The following is a 27866-nucleotide window of genomic DNA, read 5'->3' as shown; positions in this document are numbered from 1 at the left end:
GGGGTCGAAAATAATTACCATCAGCCCCCCAGTATGAGAAATACGCGCGGGCTCAATCCCTAAGTATTTCTGGTCACTAACAGTGAATATTACCATCAGCCCTGATGGTAATTAATGATTTTGGATAGGTTTTGATATCGCGAAGCTAAAGGATCAAAGTCTATCGGCCCCCACCTAGCACGCCAGCCAGGGAAATCCATTCTTAAGGACAATTTTCGCACGCCTAGAACTATGCAGTCCAGTACTAGCAGACCTGTGGATATCTTGTATTTTCACTCGTAGCACCGGATCACTTGACTATGTGCTCGCTCCAGCTATACATCGTCCAAGCAAAGTTACCTTTTGCCTCGCACGAGAAATAGTGTATATCTCGTAGTGTCAGGCGCTTTTCCCACTATGTTGAATCATGAATCTTATCACATATCCCGTACTCTCTTGTGAACTAACGAGACGGGCTGCTCTTGAGTAATTTTTGCGCAGATCTTGTATATCTGATGATCGTTCAGACCCACCAAACTTGGCCCGACCGAATCTAAGTTGCTCAATGTGCTACTGAGACACATCCGTCACATCAGCGCTGGGTATCATGTGTGCAGTCGCCAATATGAGGCAGGGCCGATCGTAAATGGCATCAATGATAGTACAAAGGATCACTCGAGACCCCGGAGGCACTACTAACGACATTCGGTCATTGAAAAGCATACACAGTATCACCATAACCAGAGCAAACCACTTCAGGAGGCCAAGATTCGCGTAATGCCATAAATTACTTGAAATACAGGTGAGACTATATGTCACCAAAAATCATGAATGTCTATCTCGCCAGCGATGATAGGATTAGCAAGGACTCGCAAGCAGCTGTCATTAGTCCGTCGCTTGAATATCTTCAACGAATCGTGGAATCCGTCGTCACAATCTGAACTTGTGTTTTTACCATGATGTTGTTCCCTTGCTCAGAATTGTCTGAATCCTGGCTCAAAGTTTCCCGAAAATTGTTATTGTCTGTCAAGTGCACCTCGTCACCGTCCTCGATGTAGAACTGAGACTCCCCATGCATACAGCCCAAATCCGGTTTGTCGAAATTGTCGAGACGTATGTGATTACTACGTGGATCATTACGTAGATAGCCAGTACTACTATTGATCTTGTCGCCGGTGTTATTGCTAGATCCCTTGTTCCTGAGGCCTACAAAAAGTGGCGCAAAGGTCGGTAAGCAAGCCGAGATTATTGCGACCGATGGTTCAAGACTAGACCATCCAAACCCTGGGCCCAGGATGTAGGACATGTCTATGTCTGTCGTCAGCTTGTGGAGATAGTAAATGCGGACGATGCTGGCAATGCAGACACTGATATTAAGTCTTATTAGCTTTTGAAAATAAAGGAGACAGCAATGTTCTCACAAACTACCCAGCAGCATAACTCCTACTATCGATGCTTTCTTTTTAGTATTCATCTGTAGCTTCAATATTCTCGGGATAGGCACGGCCAAGATAATAACATCATTCACCATGTTGATGATGCCGAATATCAAATAAAACTGTAGGACATCGATGCAAAAGCCATCTTTAGCTCCGGTATACTGTTCCCAATAGAAATTGATGGGACGGCAGGCACAAGCCATGACAGTCCATAAAATGATAGGGTAAGTGCATGTGAAGAATGTGGCGATCCAAAACATAATGGGAAACACGAGGTCGGTTTTGATTATCGTGTTGCTTGGCACAAAAAATAGTCGTCGGTATAGCAGCAGGATACTGATTTTAGTCGATGAGACGGCTGCGCCGTAGACATACGGCTCGGCGTAGACGATCTGGGAGAGTTTTAACATAAGTGTTCAAGCACATCTGGAAGCAGTGCAGAGCGACACGCTACCTTTAGAAGGGTTGTAAGCCGATAATGATTCATCGACCACACATGGGTCCCTGATCCATTTTTGCCAGCTTATAGTACATTTTGTGTCAGCAGGGTCTCATAGAGAGTGTCGGGTTGCGATCATGGTGCAGAGGGTTGTGGGCGGGTCGATGGGGGGGATGGGGATGCTCACCAATAACAGTTGTAGCAACAAGAGCTCCAGTGCAGAACTGTACAATCCCAGCAATTAGTACGATTATACGAGTCGGGAGGGTTTGTAGCGCGGAAGATATGGGACTTCGATCTTACAAGACTGAGGAGTATAGTATGGTCATCGATACCCAGGTTTCTCTGCTGTGCATTGTGTGCGGCTCGGACGTAAAATCGTAGGGCGACCGCTGCAGTTGCAAGCCCAAGAACCACACACGAGACAAGGTCGTATTCCACTGTATTAGAGCCACTTAGGTCGAGTCCCTCCGGGACTGGTCCAAACGCGGCTTCGATAATAGGATCAATCCGCGACATTCTACGTCCACCGAAGTGTGTTGTACCTAGAGCAGACTGAAACGGCGTCTTCGGATTGCAACAACAATTGAATCGATGCGGACGTATCGAGTATGTCAGCGCCTCCCGAGTATAAGGTCGTTTGTGGCTTTCAGCTCCGGTCTCGCCAAGTTCACTGGTATCAGGGGATGTTTGGTCAAATCAGGTTCATATCTAGCACAGCCTCGGAACACCAAATTTCTGGTACTAATGTGGCCCAGTAGCTGAATATATATTGACCAAAGAGATACAAATTCACATGACTCTGTGGAGCAGTGTCCAGCCTTATGAGCCTTCCATGAGATCACCAGCAAGCAGAATTTTTGCGAGAGGACTCTGCAGGAATCAGGGGTCGTTTTGTTTAATGTAGATTCCATCGCGACCATCAAGAACACTCCAGTGACAGACTATAGCCGAGAGGAGAGGTCAAGGCCTGTGTAAGCACTCAACTTAACAAAATATCGATAGAGACTTCTTCTGGAGTACAAGGTTTAGTAGACTACGATGATCTTACAGTCCGCGCTCTGTCGAACTACTCCACTTCCCACTGATACTTGGTGTGGAACACTGGAAAGGATGTCTTTCATTCGACACTTTGGAACTGATACGACATCCTTCCGACCGACGCGTTCCTTACTTTTAAGGCAGATGAACAAATCTTGTTACATTAATGCATACATCTGTATAACCAATCAGCGCTCTTATGCTGTTGGGATAGTTTCTGCCCCTCCCACATGCTAAGCACCTGCTTTAACAGGTGTTGGTCACAACTTAAGTTTGAAAGGCTAGGAACATTGCCATTGAGCTAGTCTCAGCAGCAACCACAGTATGCCACGTTGCGCAGTTGACACCTAAACGATAATAGGGGATCATATGAACTTCGTTCAGGTTGGGTCGATCGACGCAAGAGGAGCCGAGAATTAGACTTTCGAAAAGTTGTAGTGGGGCCGGTCCGTGCCATCGTGCTACCGATCGCTATGTACCGCTCTCTGTACGGAAAGGCGTGATACATTAAGGGCACGTCCAAGGGTAGATATATATTAATCGTACGTAGTCCTGCACTTGGCACGGATCTGCTCCTCACTATCTCTCTACCGCCATCTGACACTTGAAAAGCATGCTATTGTTGATGAGCATTAGCAGATTCCCCATATGTCGACCATTATATATTGCTGTCTGAGACTTACCAATGAGAGGTCCCACTTTCTAATCTCGCAAACAATTAACGCTATCAGAAGAGTAGCAGCCCGTCCAATGCTCGATCATCAAGTTGAGTTTGAAGATCCATGTCTCAAGATCAAATGCGAGAGATTGTGTCAAGTATTTAGCAGTGCAATACCACAACTATCAACGACTCTCAGTGACCTTCTTCCCTTTATTTTTTTTGGATAAATTTCGAGCTAGTCTCTTGTTCTTTATCAAGGTAGTTGGTTTCGACTATGGGTGGAATCGAACAAGCACCAGTCCTCCTGGCATTAGAACAGGTTGGACCAAAAGGATGGATCCGCGATATGCTTTGTCTCGAACTCGATTCGGAATATGATGCTAGCCACATAACGTCGATACTCAAATCTGCGTGGGCCAGTTTCAAGGAAAGAACACCCATGGTCGGCACTGAGGCAGTGCCTGTAGGCCCGGATGTGAAGCCAACAGGCATGCTCAAGCTTCAACCTTACCGCGAGGGTGAGATCGTAGATTTTGTGGTGAAAGACCACCGCAGTGACCCAGGTTTGCCTTCGTTCGCGCAGCTGAAAGCACAGAACTTCCCAAATGCTAGCATGGACACTGAGAAGTTGTGCCTTCGTGGGCGCAATGGAGAGTGGCCAACGTTCGGTGTCGACAGGCTTCCGACAAACATGATGCAGGCCAACCTCATCAAGGGCGGTCTACTCCTCAACCACCTATGCTTCCATGCCTTCGCCGATGGCACGACTATGTGGAAATTCATCGAACTGTTTGCTGAGGATGTACGCCGTGCCCAAGGTCTTTCTATCCATCAGGCTGCCGAAATTCCCATCACGGATCGTGCAAAGCTACTCCGCAGCAATAAAGACCGCGCTTGCGCCAACTTTGCTCAAGAGCATCTGGAGTTTGTCCATCTGCCTTTTACTCCAGAAGGCCTACCAGACGGTTTGACAAAGGCGCAACACCACGCACATGTGTTCCGTTTCACACCAGAGGCTATTAGGGCTCTTAAAGAGGAGTGTGCACCTCGCAACGTACGATTGCTGAAGGACAAAATCCCCGCCGCCGAATTGCCTGAATTCGTCACTACCAACGATGTTCTTACAGCTCTACTCTGGAGATCTGTCCAACGGGCTGAACAGTCTGATCACTCGACAATCGCTGCTGATAAGCACTCAGTTGCCCAGGTTGCTTTGGATGCGCGGCGCCGTGCCCATGAAACAATCCACCCTCACACACTGGGTAACATCCTGGGGTACGCTGCGATCGCGTTGCCTCTCTCGCATGTGCTCTCCCCTGACACAGCATCACTCGCCGATCTAGCTGTTTCAGTGCGACAAGCTGTGGCCAAATGCGATAAGTCTTATCACGATGAATTGGCACATTACATTGAGAACATGGACGATGTTAACCGTCTTGCTGGAATTGCTTTCCTTGATATGCCAGGCGCCAATGTACTTCAGAGTAATTGGAGAGAGTTCGATTACTACAACATCGAGTGGGGTCCTGCCTTTGGTCATCATCTCAAAGCTGTACGCTTCCCAGCGCATGGCGTCTGCTCCGGCTTCCAGATCATTTTGCCTTGTCCGCCCGATGCTCCGGAAGGAACTGTGGAAATGCTCGTCGATCTCTCAGACGACGCATGGTCACGCATGATGACTGACGAGATATGGAATCGCTACGCAATGAACCCTACTACCACAGATTACGTGTAAGGGTCGCCGAGAGGACTCAATACGACTTTTCGATAAGGATGAAATCGATGTTGGGTAGTTTTGGACCAGAGCCATGCGATGGGGGCTCGGCGACTTCGCTAAGGCATAGCATAGTACTATTGCTAGTGATCAGGATGGAATGCCAATCTTCGTCTCAAGCGCATCAATCCTCCAGTTCCGACGTCACGGATTCCCGGAAGTAACAGCGTATATAGGAAGCCTACGAAAGGACTAGTGCTGTCCAGATATCCATCTCCATGATAGCGTACGGCTTTTGCTTTACGTCCTGACTTAGCCGTACGACACCCATACATACTCCTTCTGATAGCTTTGACTGAATACTTTCCCGGCTGCGCTGCCTTTGACCAGGGTTTTGACCGTTCAGTTCGGCTTCGCACAGGATTGAAATAGGATGGCCTTCTCTTGCGAAACTCTGGCCTCGCGCCCAGTGGCATATCATATGACCATTTAGAAGCTACTTTCAATCCCATCTTCGATGTGATTATGAGCTCTTCCTACAGTGCTGATTCTACTTATGGACAGCCGCGGAGTAATTTCTGCGTAGGGCTACCGTACCAAGAGTCGTGAACGCCATTCGAGCTAGCAATAGCTACGTGTGATTGAATCTCGTTGATTGCTCCAACGATCTTACTCCTTTTGGCTTGCTGTGGTCATCCGAGGAGAATTACAGCTGTTGGTAATGGCTTTCATCGATGTCCTAGGGTATGCCGATGCTACCCAGCTAGAATTGGACTAGTCTATTTATCTGTTGTGATAGCCCGGTCTCCGGGCAATTTATCATAATGAGATGATCAACCATAAACCAAGCTTTTCAAGACTTTGCCTTCCGCTGGGCCAGCCAATCAACAGCTCCGGGGTACCTACAGTTGTAGTCCATAACTTCTGCCGGGTTCAGATTAATCGATGTACTCGACTTCTCTGTGGCTGCTCTGGCCTGTTGGCGACTGTAAGCTTGAATAAGACTTGCCCGCTGATGACTGGCTTCGAACACTCCAGCAAGTCTCGCCTCAATTTCGAGTAGCGAAGGTTTTGCAACGATATCATTGAAGAAAGCCTGAATGGCCTCTGCGTCTTCGATACTTTGGCTAGCACCCTGTCCCTGCGTAGGTAACATTGCATGAGCAGCATCACTAATGATAATCGTGCGGTCTTTGACCCAACAAGGCAAAGCGTCAATATCACGAAGTTGCCATAACGCGATGTCGGGTGCTTGCTGAAATATCGCACGTACCCACTCTGGAAATCATGGTGCGTCTTAGTCGATTTCTGCAACGACCTAGGTGACGTCCACGAGTTCCCGGTACTTTTCTCATCCATGTGCTCGCCGGGAACCATGGCGATGAGGCCAAGTACTTCTCCGTCACGCGCAGGCCCTGTTATCACTCGTCGGTCATGCCCCAACATAAGAGTTGTAGCCAGTACGCGAGGGTCCAAAAGACTTGGAGGTACGTCAAGCTTTGGTATGCTATACATGTTCACCAGGAAGCGTCAGGCCGAGGCACCAGTTTCTTGCGGCTGAATCTGCTGGCCGCTCGTGTCTGCTACCACAGAGCCTCTGATGACGCTGTGTATGCTGTCCAAACCAATCAACAAGTCAGCTTGGTAAGTTGTGCCATCCTTTAACACAACCCACTATTGGTCGCAATCACAGTCGGTGACCTTCGATGACGTTGATATTTGGACAGGGAAGCCTGGATGGTCGGTCGACAGTGCTGCTTGCTTTAAGGCATTGTGAAGGTCTGGCCGATGGTAAATGGTAGACAATTCGATCTGCTCCATATTTGTTCGCATCCATATCAATGTTCATGGAAACATTGCCAATGGTGTCGAGTACGCCGAAGATCAGTTCTGCAGTAGTTTCGCTCCGCTCATTATTTTGTTGATGTTGAACCCATCAACGATTCTATCATCGGGGGTGAATCTCTCGCTGTTTGCACAGCCTTGACGGCTGCGAGACAGGAAGTGAGCATATCTTGCGCCGCGAAGTGTTTCAAGTTCTTGAGAATTGTATAGAAGCTTGGATGTTGCCCATCCGCACAACATCTTTGCTTCACTGCATCTGCAGCCAACTGAATCAAGCCAAGGTCGGACCGGATTGACCAGGAACTTGGATTCTCCAAGGTACTTATAGCAAGCACACAGACCGCCATCAGCAGGCCAGTCATTATCTGTAGCCTTGAAGATCCGGCGCAAATCATCTCGCTCGACTTTAACCTTAGCGGATGGCCTGGTTCCTGTCAATGTGTGATAGATAAATCTGTTTGTCCAGCAGAAGCGCTCCACGGTGTAAATTGATCATGGCCGCATGGAATTGTATTGCCACAAACGCGCGTGACACAGTGAAGGCTCTATCGTCCTCAATCAGGCTATCATCAGGTCGAATCGGGCTGAGAGACGCCTTTGCCACTCTATTAGAGACTGGTCCAGCTCACTTTGAGTCTCAAGAACTTGCTCACTCATGGGATTTCCTTGGCCAGAAGAATGTATGCTGACACGCCCCTGTATCCTAGCGAGTCCAACCAGTGTTTTAAGCGACTCCACAGATTCTCTACAAGTAGATTCGAGCGGCTGCTTTTGCTCCATATCATCATCGTAGATATGGGAGGGGCGCCCGGTTTCCAGACTTATCATGCGCTCGATGCAATAGGCGGTCCACCAAAAGTGCACAGTTCTCCATCTCCACATTTGGACTATGCTTCCCCATAGAGTTCAACGATCATCTTGTTATACACCGAACACTCGGGTCGACGCACTCGGTCTGCATTATCAATATGCTTGTCTCGCCCGGTAGCGAGCCATTATGATACCTCTCCTCAAGTGGCCACTCCTCAGATTTGCAGTATCTTGCTGGCTTTTTTTATTACAAATATAGGTCGCTGCCATGACTTCGAGCATCGAACACGAGAATTCGGCGATGGATACGATGCAAGTAGAGTTGCAGGGCGATGGAAAGAACGACTCCTCCAAGCATAGTACTTCTGGAAATGTTAAACTCGTCAACACAATCGGTGAGGTGCGACGCGATCCTACTGCGTCGGATGATCCCAACGATCCTTTGAACTTCTCGAAATGGATAAAGCTGGGCATCTCGGTTTGTTGTTGCTGGTTCTCTATCTTCTCCCTTGTTCTCGTGGGCGGATTAGGCCCATTACTCGGGAGTTTCATTACCCTCTACGCTCCGCAGGGCCAATCAGTTCAGCAAGTCGTCAGTCTCATTATCTACCCTAGTGTGGTCGTGGCACTTGGTGAGCCTCTCCGATTATCTTCTTCTGTGTCATTCCCAAAATCTGACATTCCATGAACGTAGCTTTCTCATTCTTCCATTGTCCATGATGTTTGGAAGACGATCAATTTTTCTGGGATGCTGTCTGCTTTTGCTCGGTTCCACGCTTGGCGCAGGGGTAAGCAACTCATACAATATTCATATGGCCTGTCGCATCCTTCAGGGTACTGCTGCAGGGTCTACCAAATCGGTTTTGCCTCTGATCATCACCGATATGTCTTTCTTGGACGAGCGTGGTCTCTAATTCGGTATCTACTGGGGAGCACAAAATCTCATCGATACCGCTTTTCTCATCAGCTCATCCTATCTAGCCAGCGACGCTACTTGAAGATGGTTTCACTGGTCCTTTCGATATTCGCAGGCATTGGTCTGGTCGTTGGATCTTTCTTCCTCACCGAAACAAGACATACGCGATTAAGTGCTTCTATGAATGGCCAAATTGTTGATACCGACGAGTGGGAATCACTCACGTCCTGTCCGAGGCCGAAGCGCGCGAGAGGTCTGATCTATACCGACAGGCCACTAACGGAGTTCTAAGACCTAAATTATATCTGCAGCGTCGGAATCCAATCAGCGGTACTGCGCCGAATGCATTGATATTGGGTATTGGAGCCAATCTTGGAATGCTGAAAGCTTACAGCTCTCCTGCAGTCATGTATGCCATCTTGACATTCTCTATCAGGGCATCACTATGTCTTTGGTGTACGGAACGATCCTTACAACCTCGTTTGGCTGGTCTCAGGAGTCTGTGGGCCTCGTTAGTATAGGAACTTTTCTCGTCAGTCTTGCTGCTATGTTCTATGCCGGCTGGGTTGGGGATAAATTGAACCTCTGGTTAGCGAAACATCGCCAGGGAATCCATCAGCCTGAGGATACACTCCTTCAGCTCATCGTACCACTCTTTATCGGTGCTGTCGGCATCATTATCTTCGCAATTAGAGCCATGTATCCAAAAAGGCACTCTGTTTGGGGCATCATTATGGGTAGGTCATGTTCAGCACTTTCATCGTGGCAACGATACTGACACCACATACAGGCTGGACTCACTACGAATTTGCATTCATCGTTGTCCTCATCATTACCACTCACTTCGGCTCGGAAGCTTAACTGAAGAACCCAGGCCCTGCATTAGTTGTGGCGATTGGTGCTAAGAACATCATTTCGTTTGGATCTTCTTATAGTATCGTACCCATGGTCAACGCGTACAGTTACCTCGAAGCTTTGATGATCCTCTTCGCCATTTACGTCGGTATCTTTCTGCTAGGAATCTCAATCTATATCTTGAACCCTATGTGGCGAAAATATATTGCTGCTGCTCCTGACAAAGCCAATTAAGGAAGAACGAGATGTGACCCATCCTTTGGGCAGCAGGCAGTCGTAGTGGGCAGCTGTGTCAGGGAATAGCAATTTTTTTTGTAAACATCTTATTGGCCCAGTCTATTGATATATGCTGGGTAGCAATGTGCTGACGTTCCTTTTGGTCTGACTAGCGACTTCTGTTCCAGCTATGAATTGCCTTCTTCAACTTCTGTATGATGCAACCAATGCCCAAGCTAGGCTGACACTCTTTTCTCAAAGTCAAGATTAGCTGACCTTGGTCATCTAATGTTCATCAAGGAACTGCGCCGTCTTCGGTCGTTCCAGGTCGAGATTTGTGTGCGTGATCAGTGATACAATATTGGTGCTGTATTTGTTGGAACATCTATACCACACGCGTCGAAATATGCTCAAATTTGAAATGCGATCGCGTTAATCAAATTGCGCGGAGCATCAGATTGATTGAATGATAATGTAAAGCTATCAGAGTTGAATGGATAGTATCTGTGTAACTCTCGTGGAATTTGCTTAAGGCCATGCGATGGATTATTCATTGCATAGCAGAGCAACCTACTTGTGCTCAACAAATTCCCCATTGACCTTTGGCTCTTTGGTATATTCGTGCAGAGATGGACTCGTCTCGATAAGTCCGAGCTCGCCATAGATCCTATCGAGTCTTACACGATCTTCAGTGGCGTTTCCAGCTTCGTCACCGAAGACCTCGTCCATCTCCTCCAGGGTAAGATTCTTGGTCTCGGGGACGAAAAACCAGATGAAGGCTGCACCTAAGAAGCACATAAGGCCGAAAAAGATGAAGGTTCCGTAACCCATGTGCTTGACCATGTCTGGAGTCGCTTGTCCAATTGCAAAGTTGTTCAACCAGTTGCCTGTATCGAAATCAGTCTCGAGGGACGAGCGTGAGTATCTATATAATTGACTTACTAGAAGCTCCAATAGAGATACCCTTAGCACGAACTCCCAACGGGAAAACCTCTGCGACAAGGACCCATGCACCAGGCTATACAACGAGTCAGCACCTTCTTCCGGACGATATCTGCAGCGCGGATCTCCACTCACGCCCCATGAATAACCGAAGTTGATTTCGTAGATCCATACAAACACCACGGCGACCCAGCCAGCGGCGGCGTGAGATTGCCAGTTATTGCCAAAACTCCCGTAGAGCGCAGCAACGATGATGTGTGAGATGCCCATGCCGATGGCGCCAGCGATGAGCACCGGCTTACGGCCAAGTTGATCGATATAAAGGACTGCAGGGATGGTTGCCAACATGAGGAGGATTCCGCCAACACCAGAAGCAAGCAACGAAGTCGTGTTTCCTGTCAGTCCCAGGTCCTTGAAGATGAAAGCTGCGTAGTAGAGAATGGCATTGATTCCGGACCCTGCGATAATTAGTAACTACATCATCCTCAGAAGCATCGGAACATACATTGCTGGAAAGCCATGACCAACACTGCAACCATGACCCTCTTGCGTAGAGACTGGTTAGTCAACAAGCTTGCATAGTCGTAGAATCCCAACTTGGAGTTGTCCATGAAGCTGCCAGACTGGTAGTTAGGGAACTTGGCAATCGATCTTTCAACCTCGAACATATGCTGCGCTTTGATCTCAAGGAATTCTAGTTGCACAGCTTCGCTAGTAGCTGGTGATCTTCGAAGATGAGCAAGAACTGAGAGAGCGCCCTCTTCTTGACCATTCGAAACAAGCCATCGGGGACTATCACGTATGTCAGCAGAGTTGCCTGCGTTCCACAGCATGCGCCATAGCTCACCTCTGCGGCATGAACATGATGCCGATGCCGAGAATGATTGCTGGCAAGAGTTGGATGCAAATTGGGATCAACCATGCGGCGTTAGACTGGGTTTCACCAGTGCCTCCAATGAAGTTGGTTCCGTAACCTGTGATAGCTCCATGAGTACAGCCACGTATTTCATACGAGGGAGCTTACTGACCTATCCAATAGCTGAGCATGATTCCGGTACAAATGGCAAGTTGTTGTAGCGATACCAGCGAGCCTCTGATCTCTGCTGGGGCGAGTTCGGCGTTGTAACTATGAACATGGTCAACATGAATCTCATCGAGTAAGAGTGGCAAAACCTACAGTGGAACGATCATAGACAAGATACCGACACCGAGACCAGTGACGAAGCGTCCCCCGAGGATATAGTCGGCATTCTTGGCACATGCTTGAACGATAACACCAACGCAGAAGACGAATACACCAATGACGGTAGCCAGTTTACGGCCGAACTTGTCCGCAGTATAACCATTGATCAGAACTCCAACCCACGCTCCGAGCTCGAGAATGCTATGTCTGTCAGTCATGAGATCACAGTCAAGGTTGCAATATTCGTACGCGGTAAGAAATCCTCTCAAAGTAGTGTTCGTGATTGATTCTGGGTGGACTGTGTTTGCGAAAGATGGCATGTTTAGGACTTGTCCAAACATTCCTAGATACAGAGTTAGTGCCATCATGCAAACCGAGATGCAGATGTCAAACCTTGGTTGTCTGAATGCTCTTATCAGTACACATAACAACAAGAAAGAAGCCCTCTTTACTTACAGCCATATACAAATCCACCAAGCGAGGCAAAGACAGCCAAGGCGAAGATCTTTGGATTCTGTAGAATGCCCTTGATACCTGACGGCCCTGCGAATTGCGCCCGTCTCTTTGACAAAGCGTCATGACCGCTGTTACCTCCTCCAGAATGCATGTTGGTGGATGTGAGCTTGATGAACGATTACAATATGGTCGAGATGATGTTGTTGATGTCGCACTATGCAGTGTGTGTTTGAGTGAGGATATTTGGATCGGCATGGACTTGATATATCACCAACTCCAACGGCACACGGATAACATCCGGATAAGCTGATGCATAGCTGGGGACGTGTATATTCAAACACTTAGCCGCCAGGGTACTGCCGTTTGCGATCCAGTAGTCTTCGATGCTCTGTCCTATGCGGGGAACTCAGCATAAGAATTGGTCAATGTCTGGGGGATCGGCTAGCACACAAATGTACCCCACAATCTGTAGCCAGAACTTGGGCTAAAGACACCGTTATACACGAGTCTTTAATATGCAAGGGGTAAACGCTTTCCTAAAGCAGCCCCGGTGCTGCTCACTGAGAAGTCCCTGACGACCAATGAGACACGTAAGGATACTCGGCCCGCACGTTTTCATAAGCTTATCTACCTCAAATCTCGGGTTTAGCCTATTCTCTCTACTGCTTTCGCATGCCTCCCACTCAGGCTAGAGCCCTTCTTCTGACACATCCCTTTTCTTGAACACCCGCATCGACAACAATCTCGGATATACCTTAGCCTTTCGTCATTGTATTTGCTATACGAGGTGTGCTGCAAGACAACAATCAGTGGCGGCGACAGAAGCAACAATGTCAGAGCATCGCATAGCCTGGGAGCTGAAGAATAGCACCGTCATGAATACTATGATAGAATTTGTGCAAGAGAAACAGGTGCATGTCTGACTGTCGAAAGAACAACAGAGCAATCGTGTGATAGATAGTCTGGGTCATGGAGATGCTTCGAGTGTGAAGTGCATTGACGATTGTGCGCGACCCGAGCAACTTTGCCAATAGCTGTTGATCCCAGTAATGCGAGTAAACACGGTTCTCTGTCCTGTGCACGTTGCGGACTAGACGGAGTTTCGAGTCTTGTTGTGACAGATCTGCCTATCATCCTTATTCCACATGGACATCCGGAAGCTTGGTTAATAGCGAACATGCAGTACAACGCGGGGTAAAGGAAGGGGTCTTGCGATGCTGTTGACCCCATGGGTGAACCACCTTATGCGGGGAGAGCCTCAATTGCGCCGTTTCTGAGCGGCAGGCTCAGATACTGCTTGTGTGGCGGCTGTCACATGATGGTGTTCTAAGGTGGTAAGACTTTAGTTGAATACGAGGACATTGTGTTCTCGATGACCGAGAGACATCAAATATTAGCTGAAGGTTAGTACAGTAAGATATAGTTTTAAGCACTTGATTGTCACTTGTAGCATTTCATGTTACTGTGTCACAGTATGCACTCCCCGGTTCTGGACCTTGGTGAAGCTGTAGTGCCAGGAGTACTACATTGATGACTGAGAGGCATATCTGTAACTTTGCGTTGCATTAAAAAACAAGAATTTTAAATGCGGCTTCTGCTATGTTCCGCGTTACACGCGAACCACTCCAGCCATTCGGGGTTCGACATAACAGGCCACATACTGGTGCTTGATAGTCTGATGGGTAGTGACCTGATTCAAGGACGCAACAACTCAGACTGTAGACAACAAATATGGTCTCGAGTACACTAGGCACCTATTGTACCTTGGATAAGTCAGGTGTGCTAAGCCTCCTTGTGCTTTCCTCACATGACCTGTTTCGCAACTCCGGCCCTCTACGATAAGCAGACTCGTGCGAACCTCGTCACACAAAAGGTCTGAAAATTGAAATGATGCTGACCCCTGCTCTCTAATACTTCTACCAAAGGTCCCCTTGTACAGCAATCGTCTTTTCTACCTCGTACCTCGAGATCACGATGGATTAAGTGGTGCAGCTAATCGATGCCGGACGAGAAGGCACCTTTCTCCGGTATGATCAGCAGTCAACTCACAATCAGTGAGATCGGAGACCTCGCCAATTCAAGAGCTTCGGCCGCGCCCAATCTCCTCCTCGCTCGAAGCAACTTTGTCACAACATATTGCTGGAGCTCGTCACCAGCCAGATATGAACAGGAAGAGACAATAGTTATTGCCATTTTCTCGGGCGTGCTTGAAGTACAGCTGAGCTCGCCCCAATTTCATCAGTACGATTTGGTCGAGTGATGGCCACCTTGGGCGATGGCGTCCTCGGAATCTGTTCTGTTAGGGTATCAAACATTGAGTCAGGTATTATGTCTACCGGGTGTGAATTTCATCCTCCTCCTCGTATCCGAATCAGCGGACGAGTAAGATTAAGCCTCGGCTAGGCTGCGGTTGATGCCATCAGGATCAACAAATTGTTACGGGGATGGCAAAATGAGGGCCGACGGTAACCTGTATGGGTGGTGCTGCCCTTCACAATGTGGGTCCAAAAGCGCAATTCTGCCAAAAAGAGGATGACAGCTTTGATCTGACTTTCACGCGATGCCAAGTCAAGAACAAGGTGATGGACTTATCGATCTGCGCCATTAATCCAGTCACTAGCCATTCGGTAGCCTCTTCTCGCAGGCCAACAGTGCTCCGTGCTTGCTGCGGATCGCACTGTGATGTCCATTGCCTGAAGGAGGTAAGAATCGCGCTGCATTAGTTGCTTGGGCTTGGAAGTGGTGCTACTGTATTTGGTTCGTGGAAGCAGGTTTTCTGACCCAAATGCATTGAGTGCTAGTAGCTATACGGACTACCATCCACATAGCAAGCTCATTGACACAGAGATCTGGCTCTAGAAAAGCGCAGACTGCCGGCACAGAACGCATTTGAGCATGATTACGGTGTCTTGGCTCAAGCTGTAGATGTTGCCACAGTGAGCACACTGCTCGATCGCGGAGACAGTGGATCATGTTGTCCAAGGGGTCCAACTGAGCTTGTTCTTGGTTTCTGGCAACCGACCAGATCACATTTGTCGCTGCAAGAAGGCCAATGACTAAATTGATGACTTTTTTTGTAATAACAGGAAATTTGTTGAAATGCGCAAACAAATGCTACTTTCTTTTTTTTCTTTTGGCTAGTCATGATATGACCTAGCGACCTGCGCCTTGCATGCTACTGTGGATTATTCATAGACGTCTTCCAAGGTGCGGGAGGCTTGCCAAGATGAACTAATCAGGGCTTGTGCCGTATACCGTCCGCCTACCTACCTTTTTCTGAAGGTCTGCTTTCTCCAGATAAAAATTTGGGCGAATTGGTAACTACCCATCCTCTAAATCTCGTGATCCACAGGTTGCTGACTGGCGTGCGAGGTTTTAGGCGCCTAGTGTCGTCGAAGCAAACGCGAGGTAAATCATTCTGCGTTGGAAGAATCCAGAAGCCAAGTCTCACCAGCCGCATCTCGTATCCGTGTACGCTATGATGGAGTTCCTAAATTAGAGACCCAAGTCCGAAGAATACGCGTACCGGGACATCTTGCACACTCGCATGCGAGAACCTATAACCTGCATTCCATAACTTTATACTGCACCGGAAAGGTACGGCTAATCCTTCGAGAATGCAGCACTGCAATAACGCGATCACGTCGGCGTACAGCGTGTCGATGACCCCAATGACAATTTATCACTGGCGTCATTTAGTGCATGAGCAAGGTCTCCCGTAGTCATGCCTCCACTGAGGATACGAGAACAGGATTCGCTCTAGCATTAGTATTCTCCCCGTATACCATCAAGTGCGATCCAAAATAGATACTCAGCTTCATCACACCACAATGGTTTGGAGGTAAGTAGACTTTAGTCAAGTGGGGGTCACTGCTGCATCCCCAGGCAAGTTTACATAAAGGTCCGCCTCACGTCGCCACAAATGTTCTTAGTTACAGCATCTTCACTGTCATAAAACATCCCCTTCTCCTTACTGACTTTTTACTTTACCAATCACACTCGCTAAGATGGTTGCCTCCATCATCATTGCCCTCGCTCTCGGAGCTGCCCTCGGTTCAGCTGCTCCACAGGGGTTCAACGCAACTACAGTCAAGCCATCTTTACTTTCGACCGGTTCATCTGTTGTCATCAGTAGTGCCACATCGACTAGTGTCACCAGCCAGCCGGCCACTTTACCGGTCATCTATGACAACTTCAACACGACCGAGTCACAATGCTATTCTCAGTACAACGCCTGCCGTAGCAGCCGACCGAACGGTGTCAGTGCCAATATGGCCGCATGCGCTGCAGAGTACGCTGGCTGTCTGGGTCGAAACCCATTTGCCGGGAACGGCACCAACACTATTACACCTGCAGCGCCCGTTGATATCCCCGTGACTGTGACTGAGATCGTCAGCTCCTTCACAACGTACTGCCCTGAGCCCACGGTCCTCTCTGTCGGAGGAAAAACTTACACCGTCACCGAGGCCACTACCTTGACCATCACCAACTGCCCATGCACATTGACCAAGACTTCGGTCCCTACTATCAACACTATATATACAACCAGCCAGGTTGTGAAGACTGTGACCATCTACTGCCCTGCACCTACCACTGTCACTGTTGACAAGAAGACTATCGTCGTAACAGAGGCAACTACATTGACTGTTCCTGTAACTCAGACAATCACCAAGCCTGTCAATCCATCTATCCCTACCGCAGAATCGTACACTACTTCCGAGAGAGTGACTGTTTTCACGACTTACTGCCCAGCACCCACGACCATCACCGTAGACAAGAACACATACACTGTCACCTCTGCCACAACTTTGACTTGCCCAGTCACTCAGACCATCACGAAGCCTGTCCAGGCAACCGTCACTGACCAGGGCCAGTCCTCGGTCGCCGGAAACACTGTTGTCGTAGCACAGCCCACTGGAACTTGCCCTCCGGTTTACATCAGCTACATCACTGTGACCCACACTGAGACTGTGAGCGTGGGTGTGGGCGCCGTGGCTCCTGTTGTTCCTGTCACCAGCTCCATCCTCGGTGGCTGTAATCCAGCTCACCCTGGAAGCTGCCCAAGCACTTACTTCAACGCCACCTCGGCTCCCGTCGCCGTTGTGCCAACTCCAAGTGCATGCGTAACCTCTTTGTTTGATGGCTGCAACCCTGCCCATACCAACTGCCCCAACGGTCCTGGCACTTTTGTCACTGTCACGCCCAGCACCTACCCTACTTCCTACTTTATCGGCTGCAACCCTGCGCACAGTGCTTGCAACGACAACCCTGGTCAGTTCGTCACCATCACCTCTGCACCGGCTTATTGCGCCGCCACCTCTAAGCCTGTTGCCGCTTCTGCTCCATCCTCGAGCGCCTATCTCTGCAACCCTGCACACAGTTACCCGGCTGGAGTAGTCTGTGATCCTTCCGCGCGCACTCTTATCTACCCTGCTGCCTCTACCGGCAAGGTCACAAGACGTGGTGGCAGATGGGCATAAATTTGGATTTTAAGCCATTGTGGCGGATCATGATGTGATCGTTATAGAATGACGAAGTCTAATGAACAAGAAAGGGGGTAATCATCTGGAATTAGCTCGACGAGCATGCAATAGCGAAAGAATATGTAGATTATATCGCGATATACCATGTTACATATCAGTTCAATGTTCAATCAAATTACTGTTCTCCAATAATTAGAATTCATTTCATTTTATGTATTCAGAGTAATCGTACACATGGCGAAATACAGATAGCAAAACGTATGTAGCAAGCATGAGTGCTCTATCACAGGCCAAGATGGTATGGCGCACCCCAAATACAACAATCGGGATTTTTCTAGTCCCAATTCCCAATATCTACATGGTCCGCGTTTTGAGTCGTCTCCTACCAAGACGCTGAACCAACAATTTGACGGGTCTCGTAAAATATAAAATATGAAAGCTGATTTTCCCCGGTGTCACATGCTCATAGACAGGCGATGTATCAATGGCTAAGAGAGTTATGGATTACTTGAAACCTTGATATCCCAGCTATCTCTCTCATAGTTTTCCGTGTCATCCTTTCTCCATCATTCCCTGTTCGGCCCTCCGTTATTTGTTACCAAATTCTTCAGAACGTGCTCGGCCAAGCAAGTAACGATGTTCAGTGTCATCCCAGCCCACGTTCCCAAAGATTCGAGTGCGGATGATCTCGAAGAGCCCTTCACTTTCCAAGATGCGATACTTCAAGTCAAACACGGACGGCCTATCGATCAAGCCGTGCACTCTCTTATCGCTGAGATGACGAAGGTCGAACGTCTCTCGCTTCTTGATGGTGATGAAAAATTCTACACGGGACTGAACAAAATCCTGTGCGATCGCTACAACAGGGAGCCTTTCATTATGGGCGAGATCCCGCGATTGGGGATCCCGGGTATTCGCTTCACAGATGGTCCGAGAGGAGTTGTCATGGGCTCGTCCACAGCCTTTCCTGTATCAATGAGCCGAGGCGCCACATGGGATGTCGAACTGGAGCGTCGCATTGGAGATGCTATCGGATTGGAATCAAAGGCGCTAGGTGCTAATTACTTTGCGGGTGTGTGCATCAACCTGCCACGTCACCCAGCTTGGGGCCGTATACAAGAAACATACAGCGAAAATCCGCTGCTACTTGGAGAGTTCGGACTTGCACTCACCCAAGGTGTGCAAACCCATGTCATGGCTTGTGTCAAGCACTTTGCACTTAACTCGATGGAGAATGCTCGGTTCAGAGTCAATGTTTCTATAGAGGAAGATGTGCTTCGAGAAGTTTATCTTCCTCATTTCAAGAGAGTCATCGATGGAGGGGTGGCATCTGTCATGTCCTCCTACAATTCCGTGAATAACGAATGGGCTGGACAAAGTAAACAACTACTTACCGGAATTCTGCGTAACGAGTACAAATTTGATGGATTCGTTCTGTCAGATTTCATCTTTGGCCTTCGCAATTCCGTGCAGTCTTTGAAGAACGGCCTGGACATTGAGGCACCTTTCACTCAGCAGCGTAGCTTGGCGTTGACTGAAGCATTGCGTTCTGGCGATCTTCAATGGTCAGATGTCAATCGAGCCTGTTATAACATTCTTCTCAAGGAATTGTCGTCGTCTATCTCCACCGAAGCAAGCCAACCTGATTCCACGGTCGTCTTCAGCCATTCCCACAGGTCCTTGGCAAGAGAGGCCGCTGCTCGGTCCGTGGTCCTCTTGAAGAACACACCTGTCAATGGAAGAGGATTGCTGCCCTTAGATGTTACTAAACTGTCGAGGGTCGTGGTCGTTGGCCGACTGGCTAACAGGTCAAACACTGGAGACAAAGGTTCATCACAGGTGTTCTCGCCGCACGTAGTGACGCCATATGCAGGTATCAAGGCAGCGCTACCGAATGCAGAAGTTGTGCTTGATGACACGGACTCCGCGGCCAATGCTGGGTCTCTCGCTAGCTCTGCTGATCTGGTAATCTGCATTGTTGGTTACGATGCAACAGATGAGGGCGAATATGTGGTGCCATCTCTGAAACTTGACCCTTGTCTCCCTGAACTTCTCCCTCTTGCGGAGACGAACGAAGACAAGAAGACTCTCTCCATTGTTCAATGCAATATCAGTGAGGATGCAGCGGACACCGGACTCGAAGTGGGAGGCGGCGGAGACCGTGAATCGCTCAGGCTTCGACCCGAAGACGTGGCAATTATCGACAGTGTAACCGCCGCCAATCCAAGTACTATTGTTTCGGTAATTACTGCTGGCGCGGTCATCATGGAAGATTGGAAGGACAAGACTTCTGCGTTACTGCTGAGTTAGTATTCTGGCTGCGAGGGTGGTCATGCTTTAGCCGACGTTCTCCTCGTCGTATCGACGCTTCTGGCAGGCTTCCGTTCTCTATACCAAAAGATGAGAGCCACCTACCGTTTCTCGACAAGGAAGCAACAGAGATTGTCTATGACCGTTGGTTCGGGCAAGCTCTACTCGACAGACTCGGTGTCGAAGCTGCTTTCCCCCTCGGCTTCGGATTGTCGTACACCACATTTTCCATCAACAGCATTCAAGTTGACACAATTCAGCCTCCAAGCGGTTCAGACTCATTCATGGTATATGTTAGCGTTACCAACACAGGCACCCGACACGGAAGATATGTATCCCAAGTATATGGTCTACCGGGCTTTGCAGACTTTCCCCCTCCGAAATTTGTTGGGCTTCAGACCAGTAGATTTGGATGCCGGTCAGTCAGAGACCATCGCGATCCAAGCTTCAACAGTGCCTCTTCAGCGCTGGGCAGGCGGTCGATTCCATCTGCCAGGCAAAGAAGTCCTCATTGAGGTCAGTTCGTCTGCTGGTAGTTCGCCTGCATTGAGTTGCTCGCATTTCTTCTAAGAACTTATTTCTTGACGCGACCGGCATTTTGCACCTGCCGTTTAGCAGGCTAATGTTCCCATTTTGGTGACAAGATCCTGGAGAGATCGTTGTAGGGATCATAAACATCTTCGATCGAGCTTCAGATGTGCTACGGCGACCATCTCAGCCTGTGAATCCGATGCAAGGTGTATACTCTTTAGACCAAGCGCAAGCAGTATGTCAATAACGCTCAACGATTTCTCATTTACCTCAACTATGCTGAGCTCCCAAACATATTTTACATAGATGTCTTTATGTACCCTATGATCTCGAGCTGTACCTACTCTACAGTGGACTCAGCTCCGAGAGATGTCCCGCTGCTGACATGACTCCGCATGCATCTAGGATCGGTCCGGTACGCTAAAGCTCCGTGCAAAAACAGGCGAGTCGACATACAGGTGGCTCAGGCTCGTGTTCAACCAATCAGCCAAGCCCGTTAGGCTATGAAGTCTATATCGAAGCAAAGGCGGCTCGATAGCATTCTATTGTGTCTCCATAGGTAGTAGGCCGGTAAAAATAGATATCACGTTTCTTGCAGCGCGGCTGGATACGAGGCGTCGAGATTTCAGCCTCCCAAGACCAACAGACCAACAACTGCACAATAATGATCATAAGCAGTACTGTAACTCCTGTAAGCGGAGATTATAGTCTTTGAGCTCATGGTTCCAATCTGATGATACAAGCTGTGATTTCAGGTTCTGCATAATCTAAGGTCAACAATACGAATTGATTTGAACGTGACGCCACTCCAGAAGAGTCCTGTACATCTGCCTGTGCCACAGAGGCTCGCAATTGATACCGTCATCTTCTCTGGTTTGGTTGGTGTCTATCTGAACCCCAATGCCATTTGTGTTCTAAAGGGACTATCGCATGCGATTCTGCTGTATTGTATAGTGAGTGTAATGCAAATACGATGTAAAGTCTCGACTCGCACGCAGCGGCGCAATTTCACTACAAGTATGCGTTTGCTATCGTTACATATGGTATCATCCTTGCATCTTTTGCGCGCTAGCCAACAGACGTTGTGCAACAGACGTTGTAAAAGTGTCACTGTTTCATCAGCTTCGTGGACAGTCCTTCGCCAGAACACGAGCATATCAATAGTGGCGACTACAGCTTCCTGCCAGCGTGCTGGGAGTAAGTCGAGAGTTGAGTGAGTTTGAGCTACAAGCAACAGTATACAGGCACTACGCGCTGAGGACCTTAGCATTAGCCATGTACCATGATGTCTGTAATAGAAGCCCGGACGATTGATCGCAAGTCTCTCAAGATGGAAAGCACAACCCTTGGCAGCCCAGCTGCGAACAAGAGGTGACTGTTCGCCCTCGTTTATGACAGCGTAAAGGGAAGGCCATGTTACTAGCTCATGGACGTATGTTGTTCGCCCCCGGAGGATGAAGCGCAGGACATCGTCAATCTCGATCGGCTGCCCATCTTCGAGGAGTCTGACCGCAGGCGCAAGCGAGTCTTGCCACGCCACGACTTGCTCGAGGCTGTTTAGCCCCTGCTCGGCTAGTCTATCAAGGATCCGACTCTGGTCCTTATGTAGAATATTACTGATCGAGATCTTCGCGTCGGTCTCGAGGCGCCAGAGAGAAATCTCGGACAAGTAAAAGTACCAGCCCCGAAGGTTCTCCCCTTCGCAGCCTTCCGCCAAACTCGGGAATAGCTCAGGTGGCGACAATGTCGGATTGTTGAAGTCTGGTAAGCCTAATTCCCATCTCAGCTCTCGCTCGGATTTCCGCGAAGACCAATATACAGTCTCCTCTGCCGTTGCTACACTACCATTGATGACTGTCATCGCAAATTCGCGAGGTTTGCGAAAGCTGAAGGTTTGGCAAGTAGCGAGCGCTTGCAGGAACATGCGCCATGCATCAAGTGGACGCAGGCACGACATCAGGAAGACACCCGTGAGGTACGAACATTGTGCCTGTATGACGCCTGCCGTCATCATGACTGGACCAAAGCGTTTCTGCGCTGCATGGAACAATGCATACGCAGCCAAGGATTTTATGGCGTCGGAGGAAAGTGAAGGCTGAGGAAATGGTTGCGCCAAAGCTCCGTTGGCACAGACGAGCAGCGCGAGACACGATTCGGCATCCCATCCTGTGCCTTCCATACAGACCTGACGTACCAATCGCCTGGTCTCCAGCTCCTTTAGTATGGGGTTTTTCACATTGACGATGTGGAAGAAGTTGTCCAGCCAAAGGGCGCAGAGAGCAGGAGAAAGCTCGTCAGTAATCGACGAGATAGACCCTGGAGGATATAGCAGGTTTGAAGAACTATCACCAAGATGAGACTTTGACGAATACGAGGCACCAAGTTCTCGGAAGATAGGCCAGGTCGTGACAGTATCAAGATTTTGCGGCATGAACCTTTTCGGGTCTTTATCAAAGTATGATTCAGATCGAGCGTAGGTATTCGGCGTGGTATCGTAACTCTCGTTCACAAATGCGTTCGAAGATCCGAGTTTTTGGAGGCCATCAAGCTTGTGCTCCAAGGTCTCTAGACGTCCAATGATATCAATACTGGCAGGATCGAAAGCTGACAATGCAGCTGGATCGGAGATACATTCCGCTCCAATTCTTTCGCAGAAGGAACAAGAGGGTTTCTTTTGATCGCATTTAGTGCGGCGGGCACGGCAGATCTGGCATGCGGTGATAGCCCTCTTTCTTGGATAGGCTGCACCCGCCCTGGATATTGAGCCGATGCGTTTTGAGTGCTCACCACACTGAGGAGATTCGTCTTGTTCTTGCATAGCAGCAGCCCGCAGCAATACAAAATGCGGTGTGTTCGAGCATCGCGGAGTATCGGGTTTACGTAGGATCCTAGAGAAAAGGAAGTCAAGACGAACTCATGGTTGGGATCAGCAGGAGAAAACCCGGTAGAGCGGTTAATAACGAAGCGCAATAGTACATTGTACTGTACAAAGATGCAAGGCGGGGTAGTCCATCCTTAGCCCTACCTTACAGTTACCCTACCGTATCTTAACTTGGTGCACAGGTACTTCAGTGTCGTGGATCAGAAAGTCCAGGGTGAAGTATCTGATGACCCTGACGAGCTCTTGATATGGTGGTACCGCTTTTCGAGGTCGGAGGTTACGAGTCCTGGCTTTCCACGTGAATGCTGCCGACCAGAACTAAGGCTTTCAAGGCTGAATCAGGTGGTTTGTACTCCGTACTTCACCCATCGTGGCTCTGAGTATATCGACGACATACCTCAACTCTTCACAGCATTGTGCGACTTCAACTCATCAACTCATCGCATTGGACCTCCGAGAACCTCGCAATCGATCTGAGAAAGGCATCGAAGATTGTGCGTTGACGACACCAAACGCCCAGGCTACTACTACTTGGTCGACTGGCCATGGTCACTGAGGAGGTAGTGATGTCTGTGAGAAGACTGAACGGACGTAAACACGACTTCGGTGCTACTACTGTAGAAGTCGAAAAATGCATGCGCCATACTGCCTCGAACGGTGGGACCGTAGACTATCAAGCGATGCTTACCATATGATGAAATGTGACTCGAGTGCTCTCTCTCTGACAGTGTCTCGCGTAGACCAAAAGGATGTTCCATTGAGATCGCATTGCGATCACATTACGATCAACGTCCAGGTTGTCGAGGCCCCTTACACGTATTGCACATCAGTCATCCACCAGAAAAGCTTTCCAGCAATCATTTTCAGTGAAAGATCGACGGATACGAGGAGCGACGCGCGTTGGACGCGGAGGATAATCCGGAGAAGAACGGGATTCCACTCTCTGATCTACCTCACTGGACCAGCACAGCAAGTACTGGATTATACCGAGTGTCATGCTGGATACAACTTAGAGAGATCTACGTGGTTTACGCAAAGCGGCTGTGTGCGCTGTACAAGTACGGAGTGCTTAACGCGAAGCTGAACAGAAGATCGGGCAAGCACAGCAGGAGAGCGAAGTTGACGTACGCCAAGCCTCGACGATTTGGAAAATCTTTGGACCCTTGTGTTTCGTGTTGGTGGAGACCTAAGACGAAGACGAAATCTCGGCCTTTAAGCCACCGTGAGTGAGGAGTGAGGAGTGAGGGCAATATAAGTGGGCGGCCGCGGGGGGCCTGGACTTTTCAGATCTGGTACGATTGATTGAGTAAGGCAGCAACAGAAATATTGTGACGAGCAAACAATGAAATCAGCGCAGAAAATATGAGCAAAATAACCACTCCCGATTGGACAGAAATCAATCAGCCAGCCAGCATCGCAGCCAGCACAGCTTACAGTAAGGTGGCCGGCGCTTCACCAGACAATCGCAGTATCACTGTAAATGCGATAAAGATAGACCACTGTTGGTCTCCGTTCTCTCCCCCGCCTCGTCCCTGGTTCCTTGTCCCCTGTACCCTTGTTTCATGTAAGCGTCGTCATCTAACAGTCCCATGGTGCAGTCCAAGGCCGCCCTACCGTGATCTTGATTGTTTTCTCTATTCTTACTCTATATTCCTCAACCAAAAAACTCTCCACACCCCCCTCCCTTCTTCTTGTTCTTTTGCCCCTCCCCTCGCTGTTCTTACCCAGCCCAGCCCAGCCCACTTCTCGCCCCTGCCCTAAGCCTCTTACACCAACTCGGCTAAAGCGAACCAACACGATCGCGTACGTGTGCGGCGCATTAACGTGAAAGTCTTATACGAACCTTGAAAATCCCTGTATTTTCCGCCTGTCCTCTGTCTACGTATCACGTATCGTAGATATACTTTACACCGCTACTTGTCTCTTTTCACTTTTTTTCGCCATGTCTAACAGAGATTCCAAACGTTTTGCTGTCCTCATCAACCCATTAGAGACGCCCCTACAACCAGTACCTGAGAGTCCTACTGTCACGTCACACGCAGAAGGCCAATCCGCCGATTGCTCCAACGGTGCTTCAGTCTTGCAACCCCAGACAACAATGTCAACGGCTTCTTCCCCACCCACATCCTCATATCGTGCCCGTTCGCAATCCCAGTCGTTCTCGTCTCGTCCACGCAAGTCCAGCATGCGTCGACAGGCCCCGACCGGTCTCCAGATGGACGCCAACAGGCTCGGTGTCCCCAAGAAACCTCTGCGTGACTTTCCCTCCCCCGGTTCAGCGCCCAAGGGCACCCGCATCTTCGACGCCAGCGCTGTTGCAGAGACGAAGGGCGTCGAGACTGCCCAGCCAGGATGGGCGGTCGACTCGCGCACACAAAACAAATTGGAGGATGAACATTACAAGGAAGAGCATCCCGAAGAAGTCGAGAACATGGGCCAGAAAATCCAGAGAAGTCTCAGCACCGTCAAGCGCTCTGCGAGTTTGAGTGTCAAGCGCGCCAAGAGTCTGAGACGACCAAGAGGCAACTCCTCGTCCGCCGGCGCCCACCAACAAATCGACGAGGATATGCCTATGCCGCCACCTCCCTTTGAGGATGAGGATGCAAAGATGGTGCGCATGAGTGTCATCAAACCTCACGATGATTAGGTGCCATTATCGCCCTGGCACTTGTCTCTCTCTTTTTGTCATCCTGCCCCTTTTCGTCAGCACACGCATACACACGAGCATCGCATGCTTTGTCATGTATGAATCTGAGCCCTGGATCTCCTTCTTTCTTTGCATCGATTTATCTTACTTTATACCCTTCTGAAACCCGGATACCTGGCGGAACCATGGTGTGGAGGGGAAAAATCATGCATGTCTATTGCAACGGCCGCGTATGGAGGATACCCCCTACATGTTACATATTTACATTCACTTCTTATCGAGTTCCTGGCTCATCTATCTGAACGAACCTGGTTTCTGGCGTTGGGCGCTTAATGCAATCTCAAGTTCATGTCTGTGCAACACTTTTACTCCTGATGCCCACGTGGCGCGACAAAACACAATTCAGCTGTTTATGGCACTCTATCTCAACAATTACATATTCCCCATCCGGTAAGTGGGGGCCTCTTGTTGGTCCATGCTGCGTTATGAATAGACAAAGCAGCAGGATATGACGTCTTCTGGTCCCGACGATGGCTCGATGACTCGAGAGGCGGACACAAGAACAAGCCCAGGTACTTTAGCTTGCCAGATACTCGTGCGTGCGGAAGAATGTGTTGGGACAAATGTGATTCGCTCCAATACGCCAGACATCTGTGAGCAGTCTCTCGGTACACCCTTCTCTATCTGCGGCGGGATCAGATTCGATAGAAGACTTAAGTTAGACTAGTCAGACAAAATCTTTTTTTTGAGTTGCTACAGGTCAACCAAGTTGGCGTGAGTGGGATCAATCCAAGGCACGTGCTCGGGCTTTTCCACAGGCTCGAGGTCGGGAAGATTGATTGCAACCGCTTCTCCATCGCTTCTCATGAGGACGCACTCCAGATCCTGATCTTCCAATGCATTGATCTCCTGGTGGGGGACATATGGCGGCACGAAGATGAAGTCTCCGGGACCAGCCTCTGCGACGAACTCGAGCTTTGCCCCCCATCGCATACGAGCCTTGCCTTTGAGCACGTAGATGACTGACTCGAGATGCCCGTGATGGTGAGCGCCTGTCTTGGCGTTGGCATCGATGGTCACTGTACCAGCCCATAGATGCTGCGCTCCGACACGCGCAAAATTGATTGCGGCAGCACGTTTCATGCCTACATTGTGGTCAGGGTAACCTTGTCTGATGAATTGGTGGTGGACAGCGTTATATGTATACCAGGAGTCTGCGCCGTGTCTGTCGATAACGAGTTCGACGGTACGACACGAACGCCCTGATGTTTCCAGTCTACGCTATCATGCTCGTGGTGTTCTGTGTTCGACATACTTGTTGCTGTCGAATTTCGTGAACTCGCAAATGGTATTAATAGCTAGGTACCGTGTAAGAAGCTGCCGCATATGTGACACACCTCAGAAGCAGCGGGATATGGTATCTTCACAACATGTCTGAGCAGGCCAGCGTCAATGAGCTTAGTCATTCGCTTATCATTGAGGGGGATGCCGAGGTCCAGCAGGTGGGGGGCTGCATTC

General features: G+C 49.1%; 5 protein-coding genes across 6 annotated transcripts; 4 read left to right on the top strand and 1 right to left on the bottom strand.

Annotated features, from left to right (window-relative positions):
• Positions 1-3833: 3833 nt before the first annotated feature.
• Positions 3834-5294, top strand: AAFC00_000257 (uncharacterized protein; the record flags this gene model as incomplete). Its single annotated transcript, XM_069342006.1, has 1 exon — positions 3834-5294. One exon carries the CDS (start codon positions 3834-3836, stop codon positions 5292-5294), a length of 1461 nt encoding a protein of 486 aa, XP_069196479.1.
• Positions 5295-8196: 2902 nt separating this feature from the next.
• Positions 8197-8648, top strand: AAFC00_000256 (uncharacterized protein; the record flags this gene model as incomplete). 2 transcript variants are annotated; one of them, XM_069347734.1, is made up of 2 exons in its annotated part: positions 8197-8560; positions 8623-8648. In XM_069347734.1, 2 exons carry the CDS (start codon positions 8197-8199, stop codon positions 8646-8648), a joined length of 390 nt encoding a protein of 129 aa, XP_069196477.1. The 2 variants fall into 2 exon arrangements, with proteins under 2 accessions (XP_069196477.1, XP_069196478.1); XM_069341995.1 differs by lacking the exon at positions 8623-8648 and having other exon boundaries at positions 8197-8616.
• Positions 8649-9289: 641 nt separating this feature from the next.
• On the top strand, positions 9290-9705 carry AAFC00_000255 (uncharacterized protein; the record flags this gene model as incomplete). The annotated part of the gene is made up of 2 exons (XM_069341982.1): positions 9290-9581; positions 9635-9705. The coding sequence occupies 2 exons, from the start codon at positions 9290-9292 to the stop codon at positions 9703-9705; spliced, it is 363 nt and encodes a 120-aa protein (XP_069196476.1).
• A 15938-nt stretch (positions 9706-25643) lies between these two features.
• On the top strand, positions 25644-26348 carry AAFC00_000254 (uncharacterized protein; the record flags this gene model as incomplete). The annotated part of the gene is made up of 1 exon (XM_069341951.1): positions 25644-26348. One exon carries the CDS (start codon positions 25644-25646, stop codon positions 26346-26348), a length of 705 nt encoding a protein of 234 aa, XP_069196475.1.
• A 753-nt stretch (positions 26349-27101) lies between these two features.
• Positions 27102-27661, bottom strand: AAFC00_000253 (uncharacterized protein; the record flags this gene model as incomplete). The annotated part of the gene is made up of 2 exons (XM_069341941.1): positions 27102-27493; positions 27556-27661. The coding sequence occupies 2 exons, from the start codon at positions 27659-27661 to the stop codon at positions 27102-27104; spliced, it is 498 nt and encodes a 165-aa protein (XP_069196474.1).
• Between the last annotated feature and the right edge of the window lie 205 nt (positions 27662-27866).

Source organism: Neodothiora populina, assembly GCF_041146345.1.
Source record: "Neodothiora populina strain CPC 39397 chromosome Unknown canker_contig_1, whole genome shotgun sequence".
NCBI classification, from domain to species: domain Eukaryota; kingdom Fungi; phylum Ascomycota; class Dothideomycetes; order Dothideales; family Dothioraceae; genus Neodothiora; species Neodothiora populina.
Note: the sequence above shows the minus strand (reverse complement) of the source record. Positions and strands in the feature narration are given on the sequence as shown.